At 40.8% G+C, this 14,936-nt stretch overlaps 1 protein-coding gene across 1 annotated transcript; it reads right to left on the bottom strand.

Annotated features, from left to right (window-relative positions):
- Positions 13,991-14,551, bottom strand: IFNB1 (interferon beta 1). The gene is given in 1 exon segment (NM_001003923.1): positions 13,991-14,551. A coding segment is annotated over 1 exon segment (561 nt).

Below are 14,936 nucleotides of genomic sequence, written 5' to 3'. Positions count from 1 at the left end.
CCCCATGCTAAACTCCACAGAGAGCCCAACTGCTCTGAGGACCATTCACCAAATATATTATTTTATTTATTTAATTATTTTTGCCAAGCCACAGCATGTAGAAGTTCCCAGGCCAGGGATCAAACCTACGCCAGGGCAGCCACCCAAGCTGCTACAGTGACAAGTACAGGTCATTAACCCACTGCACCACAAGAGAACTCCTCATCAAATATATTCTCGTCTTTTAAACTATAAAGTTTACAGCAAATATGATGGAAGGGATGATTTTAACAGCCTTTGAATATTTTTATGGCATTTTAGTTGACTGGTTTTCATCTTGGCTTCATAGCAGCATTTCAAGGAAAGTTGAAGTTGTCTCTCCCCCTGTCTACTGCAGCTGGAGGAAGCTGAGGTGGAGAGAGGGGACCCTCCTTCAAGGCAAAACCTCACCAAAAAATTGATAAACTTCTTCCCACCCCACACAAAGTGGTACCTAGGGGAGATGATGAAGAGATATTTCATCTCCCCTGTATTATATGTTGAGTTGTGTCTGCTCCAAATTGAAATGTTGAAGTCTTAACCCCCAATACCCAAGAATGTGAACTTATTTGGAAATAAATTTGTTTCATATGTAATTAGTTAAGTTAGAATGAAGTCATTTATAGGAATAAGGTGGGCCTCTTATTCAATATGACTGGTGTCTTTATAAAAAGTGAACATTTGGTTACAGACACGCACACAGGGAGAATGGCCTAGACAGATGAAGGCAGAGATCAAGGGGATGCAGCAGAAGCCAAGGAAAGCCGAAGATTCCTACAAACCACCAGAAATTAGAAGAGAAGCATGGAACAGTTTCTCCTTCACAGCCCTCAGAAGGAACCAACCCTGCCAACACCTTGATTTTGTTTTAGCTATTTATTTTTGTTAGGGCTGCACCTGAGGCATATGGAAGTTCCCAGGCTAGGGGTCGAATTGGAGCTGTAGCTGCCAGCCTACACCACAGCCAAACAATGCTGGATCCAAGCAATGTCTGTGACCCACACCACAGCTCACAGCAATGCCAGATCCTTAACCCACTGAGTGAGGCCAGGGGTTGAACCCACATTCTCATGGATCCTAGTCAGATTCATTACCGCTAAATGACAATGGGAAATCCTCCAATATCTTGATTTTAAAAGTCTAGCCTCCAGACTGTCAGACAGTAAATTTCTGTGGTTCCAAGGTTCCATCCCTGGCCTCACCCGGAGGGTTAAGGATCTGGCAACATTCCGTGAGCTACGGTGTAGTTCACAGACGCGGCTTGGATTCCAAGTTGCTGTGGCTGTGGTGTAGGCCGGCACCTGTAGCTCTGATTCTACCCCTAGCCTGGGAGATTCCATATGCCACAGGTGTGGCCCTAAAAAAAGGCAAAAAAAAAAAATTAAAAATTAAATTTCTGTGGTTCCAAGCCATCCAGTTTTTGTACTTTGTTATAGAAGCTTTAGCAAATGAATACAATATGCCACCAAAGTCTGAATTTCACCAGGGCTCAGAGCTAGTCATCTGCAGGTGATGGGTGTTGGAATGGGGGGGGTGGGGCTGCAGTAGAACTGTCATAGACTTGCTGGATGAGCCAGAGAGCAGGGCACATACCCTATACCATCAGTTGAAATCGTGGCAATGACCACTAAATTGGGAAGACTTTTCAGTGCTCCCAGGAAAAGCAGTTGAAATGCAGTCAGACAGGGACAATACTCTATCTTGTACAGAGACAGATTTATACCTGGCACATGTATAGAGGATGTTACTCTCTTCAGGTAATTTGTTATGTTCACAAGTTGTTCATGGTTCCTGCAGTAGAGACACCTCATTTGCTTTATTGTGAGCTGATAAGAGGTTCTATGGTTATAGGGGTGGTTTGTTAATAACACCAACTGCTGCTTCTCAGTCTAATTGAGAATTATAATTTCAGTCATTTCAAAACTTAACCCCTGTGATGATGGCAACATTGGAGGGAAGATGGAAATATGAAGAGAAAAGAGCCTATTAAGGCTGAGAGGATTGCACAGAACTGAATTCCCATTGTAGATGTCTATAAACTGACACCTTCTTAGTCCTAGTCAGGCCATCATCCCTTCACACTCAGACCCTCAGTAGTGCCAACCCTCTCCAATTCACCCTTTCCAGCTGTGTCCACAGTCTCCTGTCTTTTTTTTTTTTTTCTTTTTTTCTTTTTAGGGTCACACCCATGGCATATGGAGGTTCTCAGGCTAAGGGTCGAATCTGAGCTACAGCTGCTGGCCTACACCACAGCCACAGCAATTCAGGATCTTTGCCGCATCTGTGACATACACCATAGCTCATGGCAATGCCAGAACCTTAACCCACTGAGCGAAGCCATGGATTGAATCCTCAACCTCATGGTTCCTAGTTGGATTCGTTTCCACTGCACCAGTACAGGAACTCCCAGAGTCACATGTCTTAAAGAGATCTGATCAAGTGCTCATCACCTTAAAAACCCAGCTCTTCAGGCCCTCAGCATCTATCTCAACTTAAATTCCTCTTGAATTTCTTCTCACTTCTACCCAGTACTTGTCACCTAATTGGACTGTCCTTGGGAACATTCTCTGAACAGGCCATGTATGTTTATGATTGTTCTTTTTTTCAGATAGCTCTTTTCTGAAATGTTCTCTCTCTTATTCTCTTCATTTTCAAATGCTACTATCTTTTCAAATCCAAGTTCAAACACTTTCTCCGTGAAGACTACTCAAATCCTGTCAGACAGAACAAATCTGGCTTTCCATAGCAAACGGTTCATTCTGTTAAAACAATGTTTATCATCATGATATCATTTTTAGTCAAGTACTCATTTGTTCCTTTCCTTGAAAATGGGCTTCTTGAGATTAATGTCTGTACCTTGTTTGTCGATGTAAGCATAGTGTTTAGCAGTGCCTAGTGTGACAGTGAGGCTGTAGGAGGCTTCATAAACAGCTGACCTTGATTAGTGCATAAATAGCAGCTCACAAGGGAAGAAGAAGAAAAAGGCCAGCCAGGCAAGTACCTCTCCTTACTTCTAAGGATGGGCTGACCTATCTGCAGACCTTCACAAAAGGAACATACAGATGGGTTCCTTCCAAAAGCAGGAGAGGTCGAGGAGGGAATGAGTGGGTTTGTAGTTTGTTTTCCAGTCCTCTCTACTAATCCTATTTCAAGGCTCAGATAACAAACATTTTAGAAGATCACCTGGTTTCAGAATGGCTGAAACCATATACTCAGGAATGTGTCTTCATCTATTTTTTCCTTCTGCTGTCCTTCAAGTTGTCTTTATTCCTCAGCATTTCTTCCTATGTGGGACATGTAAGACTCACCAGAGAAGGGTACCATCTAGATGTGTGCAGAACAGAAGCTGTGCAGCTAGACATGGCAGTCCTGGTTCTAGGCTTATACTGAATCAGGTGCCTGCTACCACAGAGACTCATTTTTGCTCAGCAGTCCAGCCAGGGTTCTGCTTGTCTCCCTCATGGCCTCATGGTCTCTGTTTGAGTTGCTTGGCTCCTCCTGCATAGTCACTGTGGCCATGGGAATACCAGCTCCCTCAGTGGTCCAGCCTGGGTCTGAGGCCCACTCCTAGGGTGGGACATGGCCCCAGTACCACAGCTGTAGGTGGTGGTCCTAGATGCCAGGTAGGCAACTACAGATGTCCAGTGTAATGTGTAAACAGCTCAGGCCCATCACAGGAGATGGACCAAGACCAGCTCTTCTTCCTGGTCATTCTTTCTCACAGTCTGTTTAACCTATCTTTTCTTCTTGACTTTGAAGACTTATTTAAAAAATGGGTCTTCCTTTCTTTCTTCTTTTTGGATGTGCCGTGGCATATGAAGTTCCCAGGCCAGGGATCATATCTGAGTTGGAGTTGTGACCTAAGTCGCACCTGGGTGATGCCAGATCCTTAATCCACTGTGCTGGACCAGGGATGGAACCTGAGTCCCAGGGCTCCCAAGATACCACCAATCCCATTGTGCCACAACAGGAACTCCAGCTCTTCCTTCTTAAAAAACTTTGCTGAGGTCACTTATAGAAATGTTGAAATTAGAATTTTAGGAGTGATTTACTTATATTTTGTAATCATAGATTCTAAATATTCTTTTCCAATATCTATAAATATGACTTGTATTAAAATTAAAACATATATAAAAATTTACATTCCATTATAAGACCAATATTGCTATTAACTACCTAGTTACTAAGGACTTGCTTTTTGTATAAAGTTTTGAGAAGGGTACTCCTTAAGCTCATTTAATTAGGGGTAAGAAATTTCTACAATTCTTATTCACTTTTTTCCTTTTTTTTTGGTTTGTCTTTTTTTTTTTTTTTTTCTCCCCCTAAGGCCTCACCTGTTGCATATGGAGTTTTCCCAGCTAGGGTTTGAATTGGAGCTGTGGCTCCTGGTCTACACCACAGCCACAGCAACACAGGATCCAAACCCCATCTGCAACGTATACCATAGCTCATGGTAATGATGGATCCTTAACCCACTGAGCAAGACCAGGGATTGAACCTGCATCCTCATGGATACTAGTCAGATTTTTTTCCACTGAGCTACAACGGGAACTCCTTTTTTCCTTTTTATGGGACTGCAGCCATGGCATATGGAAGTTTCCTAGGGGTCACATTGGAGCTGCAGCCACCCTATACCACAGCCATGGTAACATTGGATTGAAGCCATGTCTGTGACCTACCCGAGCCCTCATGGATACTAGTCTGGTTCATTTCTGCTGAGCCACGATGGGAAATGCCTTATTCATTTTTAGTTGGTTAAACATTGGGCATCATCCGCAGGCAAGACCATGTGCTAAACCAAATCATACATCTTGGACATTTATTCCTCAAGAACTTGAAGTATGTTGACCTCCAGTTTCCATAATTTTCCCAAGATCATACAATTAAAATATGTCAGAAGCCACATTGACCCTCAGTTTTGTATAATTCCATATCCTGTGCTTTTTCCACAATAGTAAATTTTATTTTTTTACTATTTGGACTTCAGAATTCACAGATTTCTTCTTTGTACATTTCTGGGTTAGTAAGTCATTTTCCACTTTGAAAACTATTTTTTTACCTCCAGGTTTTCATAAAAAAGAAAAGGAGCCAAGGAATTAGAAAGTGAAAGGAAAGAGAACTTTGTTGCAAATTTCCATTAATTGGTGCAGGCCATTTATGTTCTTAAACATTCCTCTGAGATGATGAAAGAAGCTGTTGTGAAACTTGAAGAGGAAACTGCATACGGAAACTTCTGGCTAGTTCAGGGATTAACAACATAGTGGTCCAGAGAAGGAATTGCAGCCTTGCCAGGGAAAAACTATGAATCATGGTAGAGACAATTGCCTCCAAAGACCTGAAGAGAAAATAGTCTCTGTAGAGTCTGAGGAGGGAGCAGTTGGGAAATTCCTGCTGATCTCCCTAGAGAAAGGGAGACAAAGTCCTTTTCTGAATGAATGAAGTTGAAAGGGAGACAAACTTCTGAGGAAAGAGGGCAGCTCCTTCTGCAGAAGGTCCTCACAGGCACTTGTAGCAAAGCCTGAAGTTAGAGCCACTGGGCCATCCAGCTCTCTAAATCACAATATCAGTGCTATGTTGTTGGATAAAAATAACAATTTGGGAGATAGTAGATGATTACAGGTCATTAAGAGTATGATCTTTGGTTCCAAATATGTCTCTGTTATTACCAACTGTGGACTTGAGCAAGTTACTTAACTTCGATGAGCCTTGGTTTTCTTATGCATAGAAAGGAAATAGTAATCATTTCCTTCTAGGGTTTTCAAAAGAATTGAGTAAAATAGTTTGAATTTACAACACAATTAGCAGAGTCCCTTGCAGAATGTATGTCCCTGTTATTGTTTTGTTTGTATTATGCTATTATTACAAATACTTGAATTACAAAGATACCATTAAATATAGTTACCTTGATGATTCCTCAAGATTAATTCTAATATCAAATTACCACATGATCCAACGATTCCATTTCTGGGTTAAACTTGGCTTTAGTTGGCATTCTGTTTTAAAATTCCTGCTTTGCTTTATTATTCCTTGTGTAGGGTCTTCTTAGGAAACCCAAAACACATTATTTAAATTATACCCCCCAACAATTAGCCTAGGAATAAGAAAAAAAAAATGGAGCTCCCTTCAAAAGACCTCAAGAAAATGAAAAGACCTGCCACAGACTGGAAGAATATATTTGTAAGTCACATTTATGACAAAGGACTTAACATCAATATATAAGGATCTCTTAAAACTCACTAATTGTAAAACAATCCAATATAAGATGGACAAAAGTTTTGAATATACTTTACCAAAGAAGATATACACATGGATAGTAGGATAGGAAAAGATGATCAACATCACTGGTCCTTAAGAAAATACAAATTAAAGCCATAATGATATAGCACTGCATACTTATCAGAATGGCCAAAGGTAAAGGCTGACCATATCAAGAATTGGCTAGGATGTAGAGAAACTGCAACACTCATACTCTCCTGGTAGAAATAAAGCGGTACAATCACTTTGGAAAACTACCTTGCAGTATCTCAATGCTAACCATAGGCCTACAATATGACTCAGCAATTCCACATGGTTATTTATCAAAGAGAAAGGAAAGCATGTTTCTATGCACAGACTGTGAATGTTTGTAGGAGTTTTCTTATAATATCTCCAAGTTGGAAACAATTCAATGCCCACCATGAATGAATGATTAAAGAAATTGTGGTATATCCAGATAATGGAATAGTATTCACCAATAAAAAGGGATGAATCCCTGATACACAACAGCATGGGTAAATCTCAATTATACTGAATATAAGACAGATGAAAACCAAATATTTCCTGTATCATCCAATTTATACACAATTCTAGAAAGGAAAACTAGTTTCCAATAACAGAAAGCAGATCAATGGTTACCTAAGGATGGAAGTGGTGGGAGTGAGGAAGGAGATGGAGGGAGAAATTACAAACAGACATGAGGAAACTTTTGAATAGATGTGGATGTGTTGTTCTTTGGATGGTTTCAGGAGTGTACATATACGTCAAAACCAAGTAAAGTATGGGCAGTTTATTGGATGTCAATTATACTGCATTAAAGCCCTTAAAACAGGTAAGAAATAAATAAAATGGAGCCAAAGCATCTTATGTTCCTTCGTCAGAATCAACATACTTTTTTTTGACATCCTAAGATCTTTTATTTATTTATTTATTTTGTCATTTCTTGGGCCTAAGATCTTTTAAATAAGATTCTAAGGTAGGATTAAATAAATAGGCCCTTAGAAAGAAAAACTTATCTTACAGTGTAAGTTCAACATTGTCAGCAGTTAGAGGAAAACATAGGCCAAACACTTTCTGACATAAACTACACTAATATCTTCTCAGATCCACCTCCTAGAGTAATAACAATAAAAAACAAAAATAAAGAAATGGGACCTAATTAAACTTAAAAGTTTTTGCATAGAAAATGAAACCCTAAACAAAATGAAAAGACAATCCACAGAATGGGAGAAAATATTTGCAAATGATGTGACTGACAAGGGATTAGTCTGCAAAATGTATAAACACCTCCTGCAGCTCAATACCAAAAAAACAAACAATCCCATCAAAAAAAGGGCAGAAGGGAGTTCCTGCTGTGGCACAGTGGAAATGAATCTGACTAGGAACCATGAGGTTGGGGTTCAATTCCTGGCCTCACTCAGTGGGTTAGGGATCCAGTGTTGCCCTGAACTGTGGTGTAGGTCACAGGCTTGGCTAGGATCTAGTGCTGCTGTGGCTGTGGTGTAGGCCAGCAGCTGCAGCTCTGATTCAACCTCTAGCCTGGGAACCTCCATATGCTGCGGGTGCAGGCTTAAAAAAAAAAAAAAAATATATATATATATATATATATATATATAATATAAAATTTACCTTTTTAATAATTTCTGTGTACTGTTTTATAGCACTAATTACATTCACATAGTTGTGCAAACATCACCACCATCCAAATCCAGAGCTTTTTTTTCTTTTCATAGAAAAGGAAACCCGGAGTTCCCGTCGTGGTGCAGTGGTTAACGAATCCGACTAGGAACCATGAGGTTGTGGGTTCTATCCCTGGCCTTGCTCAGTGGGTTAAGGATCTGGCATTGCCATGAGCTGTGGTGTAGGTTGCTGTGGCTCTGGCATAGGCTGGTGGCTACGGCTCCGATTCGACCCCTAGCCTGGGAACCTCCATATGCCGTGGGAGCAGCCCAAGAAATGGCAAAAAGACTAAAAAAAAAAAAAAAAAAAAAAAAAAAAGAATTTCCTTTCTTTTTGTGGATGAACAATATTGCATTGTATGGTTATATAATTTTTGTTTATCCATTCATCTGCTGATCATCGTTTGAGTTGCTTCCATCTTTTGGTTATTATGATTAATGCTCCCATGAACATGATTGTACAAATACCTGTTTGAGTCCCAGGTATTTGTATTTTTTTTCTAAATCTTTAATTAATCAATTACATTGGGAGTGGAATGGCTAGGTCATGTGGTAGGTTTATGGTTAGCATTTAGAAACTGTAGGCAAGTTTTCCAAAGTGCGTTTACTCTTTTATTTCCACCAGGAGTTCTGGTTTCTCTACATCCTAGCCAATTCTTGATATGGTCAGTCTTTATCTTTGGCCATTCTGATAAGTATGCAGTGGTATATCATTATGGCTTTAATATGTATTTTCTTAAGGACCAGTGATGTTGATCATCTTTTCCTATCCTACAAGCCATATGTATATTCAAGTCTTTTTTTCCATCTTTTATTGTATTGTTTTTCAATTAGTGAGTTTTAAGAGTTCTTTATGTATTGATGTTAAGTCCTTTGTCATAAATGTGACTTACAAATATATTCTTCCAGTCTGTGGCAGGTCTTTTCATTTTCTTGAGAAGGTCTCTTAAAGGGAGCTCCATTTTTTTTCTTATTCTTAGGCTAATTGCTGGGGGTATAATTTAAATAATGTGTTTTGGGTTTCCTAAGAAGACCCTACACAAGGAATAATAAAGCAAAGCAGGAATTTTAAAACAGAATGTCAAGTAAAGCCAAATTTACTGATTTGGTGGTAATTGTTTGATGGGAATGAGTTTCTGGAGTACTATCTATCAAGTTAATTAACAAGTTGAGTGACTTCGTCTTGCTAAGTTAAGAGGGTGTATTTCTGTATTGGTAATTCTAGTTCAATCTCGGGGTTTTATTGTTTTAAACTAACTTCTAAGAGATTCTAGGCAATTAAACCAGTGTTTATAAAACAACAATTAACATTGAAAAAAAAGATAAATTCATAAAACAATCCTCTTTTTAGGCTTAATAAGCATCAAAATAACAGATTTAGAGAAAATGTTTGCAACTGACAAGTTCTGGTTCTGGGTGCCCTTCACCTTCTGACTACTAACAACTGCTGGCTCTCAGTATTATGTCCCACAACCAGACGAGTCAAAACAGAAGTCCTGCCTCCTGTTCTGGGCAGACCTCAAGTGTGTCACACATAGAACCCAATGGCTGGTGGACTTTTCTCATAAAGTATAGTGGCTATGGTATGCCCTTGTGTAATGATATAGGCACCTGTGTAATTAAACCACACACACACACACACACACCAACCATGAAGAAGGCTTTAGTGTTTCCATGTACTTATTTGCTATTCACGTATCTCTTTGATATAGTATTCATTCAAATATATCACCCATTTTAATTGGATTGATTCTTTTCCTTTTTCTTTTTTTTTTTATCTTTTGTCTTTTTAGGGTCACACTCGAGGCACATGGTGGTTCCCAGGCTAGGGGTCTAATCGGAGCTACAGCTCCCCGCCTACACCACAGCCACAGCAATGCCAGACCTGAACTGCGTCTGCGACCTACACCACAGCTCATGGCAATGCCGGATCCTTAACCCAATGAGCGAGGCCAGGAATCAAACCCAAAACCTCATGATTCCAAGTGAGATTCCTTAACCACTGAGCCATGACCGGAACTCTGATAATTTTCTTATTGTTAAGTTTTCAGAGTATTTTTTAAAATGTATTTTGGACACAACTCCTTTATCAAATATGTGATTTATAAATATTTTCTCCCAGCCCATGGCATGTTCTTTCCATTTTCCTAGGAGTATTTTATGAACAAGTCCCTGCATCAGATACATCTGAGTACCTAAAAGTGTCTAACGACACCCAAACTGCCTAAATACCAGTTTTTTAACTGCCAAAAAAAAAGCCATACAAATGTACGCTGATATTACCCGGTATCCACATTCCATATGGTTAGGCAGTATTTATGTATTTATATTAATCAAAATGTTCGCCAGGGCCTTCTAATTGCTTAAGAGCTAGATAAAACTGCTGCCCTCCCCCCAATCCATGTCTGTGGAAGCACGGTGTCCTCTCCATGTCATTTCTTTGGATGCTCAAGGTGGGAGGTTGCAGGGGTGGGGGCAGAGAGTGGCTCTGTTGTCATGGCTCTGCCTTCTGTCCCCCACTAATTTGGTGATTCATGTATGCACATCTACCCTCAGGATCTCACCTTGGATCTCAAGAGGCCCATTAGATATTTTTTTAAGTAACAAATGCTTTCCCTGTGAGGTATCCTGGCGCCAGATAAAATAATCACCTTACTCCTCATGTAGCTATCTATGTAGGTATGCTACCTCATATCTGGCATAGCTGTTTAACACATGCAAACACACAAACAGTTTCAGTATAGCCTCTCTCATTCTTATTGGAATTAATATTAATTATTTTTATGGTTTACTATGATGGACATATTTTTGATATTCCAGATGGGCCAGCATGCTTGGCTGTGGCACAGTGATTTATAATTCTGCAGAAGAAGCCTCTCCTCTGTTTCCTGGCCCCCTGCACACACACAGAGTAGACCTTTCCAGGGCTACCCCAGCCTCTCCGTTTCTCATCCAGTTTAGTTGTTCCACTCAGAAAAGCAGCTGGGCAGCTGGAGCCCATTCCTGAGAGAGACTTTTTAGCATCCTCTTGGCTGCTCTAGCCATGCATTTCTATGTGCTGATCTTGTTTTTGACTCCTAGGCAAAAGGAAGTACAGATGTAAAAGGGCTTTAGGCAGAGCTGGGGTGTGGAGTTGCAGGCTGTGGGGAGTTGGAGAGAGACAGAAAGTTTATTGTTTCATGGGGACCTTGTCTGGCTTGGGAGGATGACACCAGCAGTAGACCCACCAGGATAACTCTTTGTCCCACAGCTGGTGTGTTACCCAGCCTGAGTCAGAAATGGGGCAGGGGGGTAGTTCCAAAATCATTGTCTGCACTGTAGTGTTTGTGTTTTTTTTTTTTTTTTTTTTTTTGGCAGCACCTGCAGCATGTGGAAGTTCTCAGGCCAGGGGTTGAAACCACACCCCAGAACTGACAAACCACTACAGTGACAGCACCAGATCCTTTACCTGCCGTGCCACAAAAGAACTCCAACTAACATTTCTTTTCAAAGCTGAATCCCTTAAAGTGAACGCAGACTTCCGCACTGCTATAGGAGAAAATGCCTAGATACAAATAAAGTCTTACATGATTCTCCACCTTGTACTTCTTTTTTAACTTCAATTCACTAGCTGTGTGACCTGGGGACAGTTACTAAATCTATTTGAGCCTTATTTTCCTGACCTGTAAAAAGCAATAATGGAATTGTGCCAAACTGAGGGGTGCTTGTGAAAAGGACCAAATCCAATTACATAGTTTAGAGCTCAGCACAGTGCCTAAACAATGCTAATGACAGAAACAGTTGTAATAATTCAAGTTCCCAAAGGGTTCAGTAAGTCAGCCATGCTTTCCAGGTGCCCAAAGAGCTTCTAGGGAAACTATTTTCCCAGGATATGCCCTAGAATAAGTTAATGCCTTCTCTCTCCCACTGGAATTTCCTTTTCTTCCATACTTCCTGGTTTTTCATTTGGCCTGAAAAAAACTTATTTTGCTGTACCTGTCTTGTTTTGTTTTGTTTTTGTTTGTTGTTTGTTTTGTTTTTTGCTTTTTAGGGCTGCACTTGTAGCATGTGGAATTTCCCTGGCTAGGGGTTGAATCAGAGCTGCAGCTGCCAGCCTACACCACAGCCACAGCAACACAGGATCCGAGCCCCATCTGCGACCTACATCGCAGCTTACGGCAATGCCTGATCCTTAACACACTGAGTGAGGCCAGGGACCTAACCCACATCCTCATGGATACTAGTCAGTTCATTACCACTGAGCCGTAAAGGGAACTCCCCACTGCACCTGTCTTAGATTTGGCTTTAAAGGGTATGTAGCTTCAGAGATACAGAGCAGCAGGAAAAGCAGATAGGATAGTCCTGGGATTCTGTATGAACAGGGAAGGGGGAGCCAAGAGCAGAGTCACTTTTCTGGAAAAAAAAAATGGGGAGGAAACCTAGCTAGATGGCAGAGGTATAAAGCAGAGTTCTTTCTCCCTCTGGTGTTTGTGCCCTGGAAGCAGACAGAGACCCCAGTTCTCCTAGGACACTCATATATCTTGGTTGTCCTATGAAGAGTACCATAAAGGGACTACCACTTACCAGTGTCACAGAAGTACTTGGAACTTCATACCCTTAGGCTTTATGGGGAGGGGGAGAGAAGCAGAGCATCATGAAGATAATAGGGATGAGTTTAGGACAAACGCAGGAGTTGAAATATTCCTCTGGTTACCCTGACAGTCAAATTCTAACTCTAGGGCCAAAGATCCTGGGGCACAGAATAGAAACAGTAGCCACCTCTGCTTCTAGGTCCATAGCCACCTACCTGCTTCTGCCATTTTAATTCTGTGGAGGCCCAAGTCACATTTATTCTCCTGAAATCAAGTCCCCTTATGCTCTTTTTACCTTGTATATTCCACATGGCTTTCTTGTATTTTAAATTTCTTGAAGGCAGGAGCCAGAAACTATACTACTTGTAGGCTCATCTTACAAAGAACACACAATAGGTTTTTATTTATTTATTTATTTATTATTTTTTTTATTTTTTTGTCTTTTTGTCTTTTCTAGGGCCACACCCATGGCATATGGAGGTTTCCAGGCTAGGGGTCTAATCAGAGCTGTAGCTACTGGCATACGCCAGAGACACAGCAACTCAGGATCCAAGACACATCTGCGACCTACACCACAGCTCACGGAAACCCTGGATCCTTAACCCACTTAGGGGATCGAACCCGCAACCTCATGGTTCCTAGTCGGATTTGTTAACCACTGCGCCACAATGGGAACTCCACACAAAAGGTTTTTAATACGAATGGTTACATAAATCAAGATGAAATTAAAACTGCCGCATTGACTTTTGCTCTGTAAATAATTTATTTCTCAAGGTTTTGTTCTTTTTTTTTTTTCTTTTTTTTTTTTTTAGGATGCCGTGCATGGCATATGGATGTTCCCACGCATGGCAGTGTAAGTATTGATTACACTGCTGATACAACTACAGATGGGACAGTAAATGTTCAGCATTCTTGGATCAGAAGAAAATGGACTAATTAGATGCTTCCTTTGTCATGGTGGTTGCTTTGAAAACTGTACTTTAATGGGAGAAATCGAGGAAATTCTCAACAGAATAGCCAAAAGCTGCCTTTTTTGTACCGATTGCTTTTTGTGTGTGTGGCATAATAAAATCTTTATTCAATTAAAAAAAAAATCAAATTGGAGCTACAGCTGCTGGCCTACACCACAGCCACAGCAACGGCAGATCCAAGCCACGTCTGCGACCTACACCACAGCTCACAGCAATGCCGGATCCTTAACCCACTGATCCAGGCCTCAGATCAAACTCACATCCTCATGGATACAAGTCAGGTTCGTAACCCGCCGATTCACACAGAAAATCCACCAAGGTAAAAAATTAAATACATAATTTAATGCATAAATTATTATTAAAAAAGCTAAAAGTCTTTAACAGTCCATTCAAATTCAGTGCATTGTCTGTCAGTCACTGAAAGAGCTTCCCCTGCTTGAAGAGCCTGACATCATTGCCAACATGGTCAATTCCCAGAGCCACAGGGGGGAGATGTTCAGTTCCGGAGGTAATCTGTAAGTCTGTTAAGGAAAGAAAAGTTCCTGAGGATTTCCACTTGGACGACTGTCCAGGCACAGCTTCTGTACTCCTTGGACTTCAGGTACTGCAGAATGCTCAAGTAATATTTCTTCAGGTGAAGAATGGTCATGTCTCCCCTGGGGAAATTTTCCTCCTCCATGATTTCCTCCAGGATTGTCTCCAGGTCATCCATCTGCCCATCAAGTTCCACAAGGATAGTCTTAATGACGGTTTCATTCCAGCCAGTGCTAGAGAAATTTCTTCTGAGAATGCCGAAGATCTGCTGGAGCATCTCGTGGATAATCAATACTGCATCTTCCTTCTGGAATTGTGGTGGTTGCATAATCTCCTCAGGGACCTCAAAGTTCATCCTATCTTCGAGGCAATATTGAGGAGTCCCAGGCAACTGTCCCAGGAGCTTCTGACATGCCAAATTGCTGCTCCTTTGTTGGTATCGAAGCACATCATAGCTCATGGAAAGAGCTGTGGTGGAGAAACACATCAGGAGAGCGATTTGGAGGATGCACTTGTTAGCCATTGATGAAAACGGAAACACGGTTACTGGCTCCACTACTCAAGTGCTGAAGTGAAGTCTTCAGGAGTGTGCAGTGTGAATGTTCTTTCTCCATAGGCTATTTATACTGGAAGGCCCTCCACTCTTTCTAGTTCAGAGGAATTTCCCACTTTCAGTTCTCCCTTTCAGTTTTCCTATGTCATTTGAGTTTGTTAGCATTCATCCAACACTATTTTATTTCACATATATTAGGGAACAAAAGTTATACACATTTGGAGGAATTCTTACATTTGGTAAAGTTTTAGTGAACTGGGGATTTTGGATGTTTTGGAAAGTATTTGTGAACTAATAAACACTAAAATATGCTGTAAGTGCAAAAAAAACCACCATAAGCCAAGTCATTTTGAGC

This window comes from Sus scrofa, chromosome 1, assembly GCF_000003025.6.
Source record: "Sus scrofa isolate TJ Tabasco breed Duroc chromosome 1, Sscrofa11.1, whole genome shotgun sequence".
In the NCBI taxonomy this organism is placed as follows: domain Eukaryota; kingdom Metazoa; phylum Chordata; class Mammalia; order Artiodactyla; family Suidae; genus Sus; species Sus scrofa.
The sequence above is the reverse complement of the archived record's forward strand: the minus strand, read 5'-3'. Positions and strand labels throughout refer to the sequence as shown.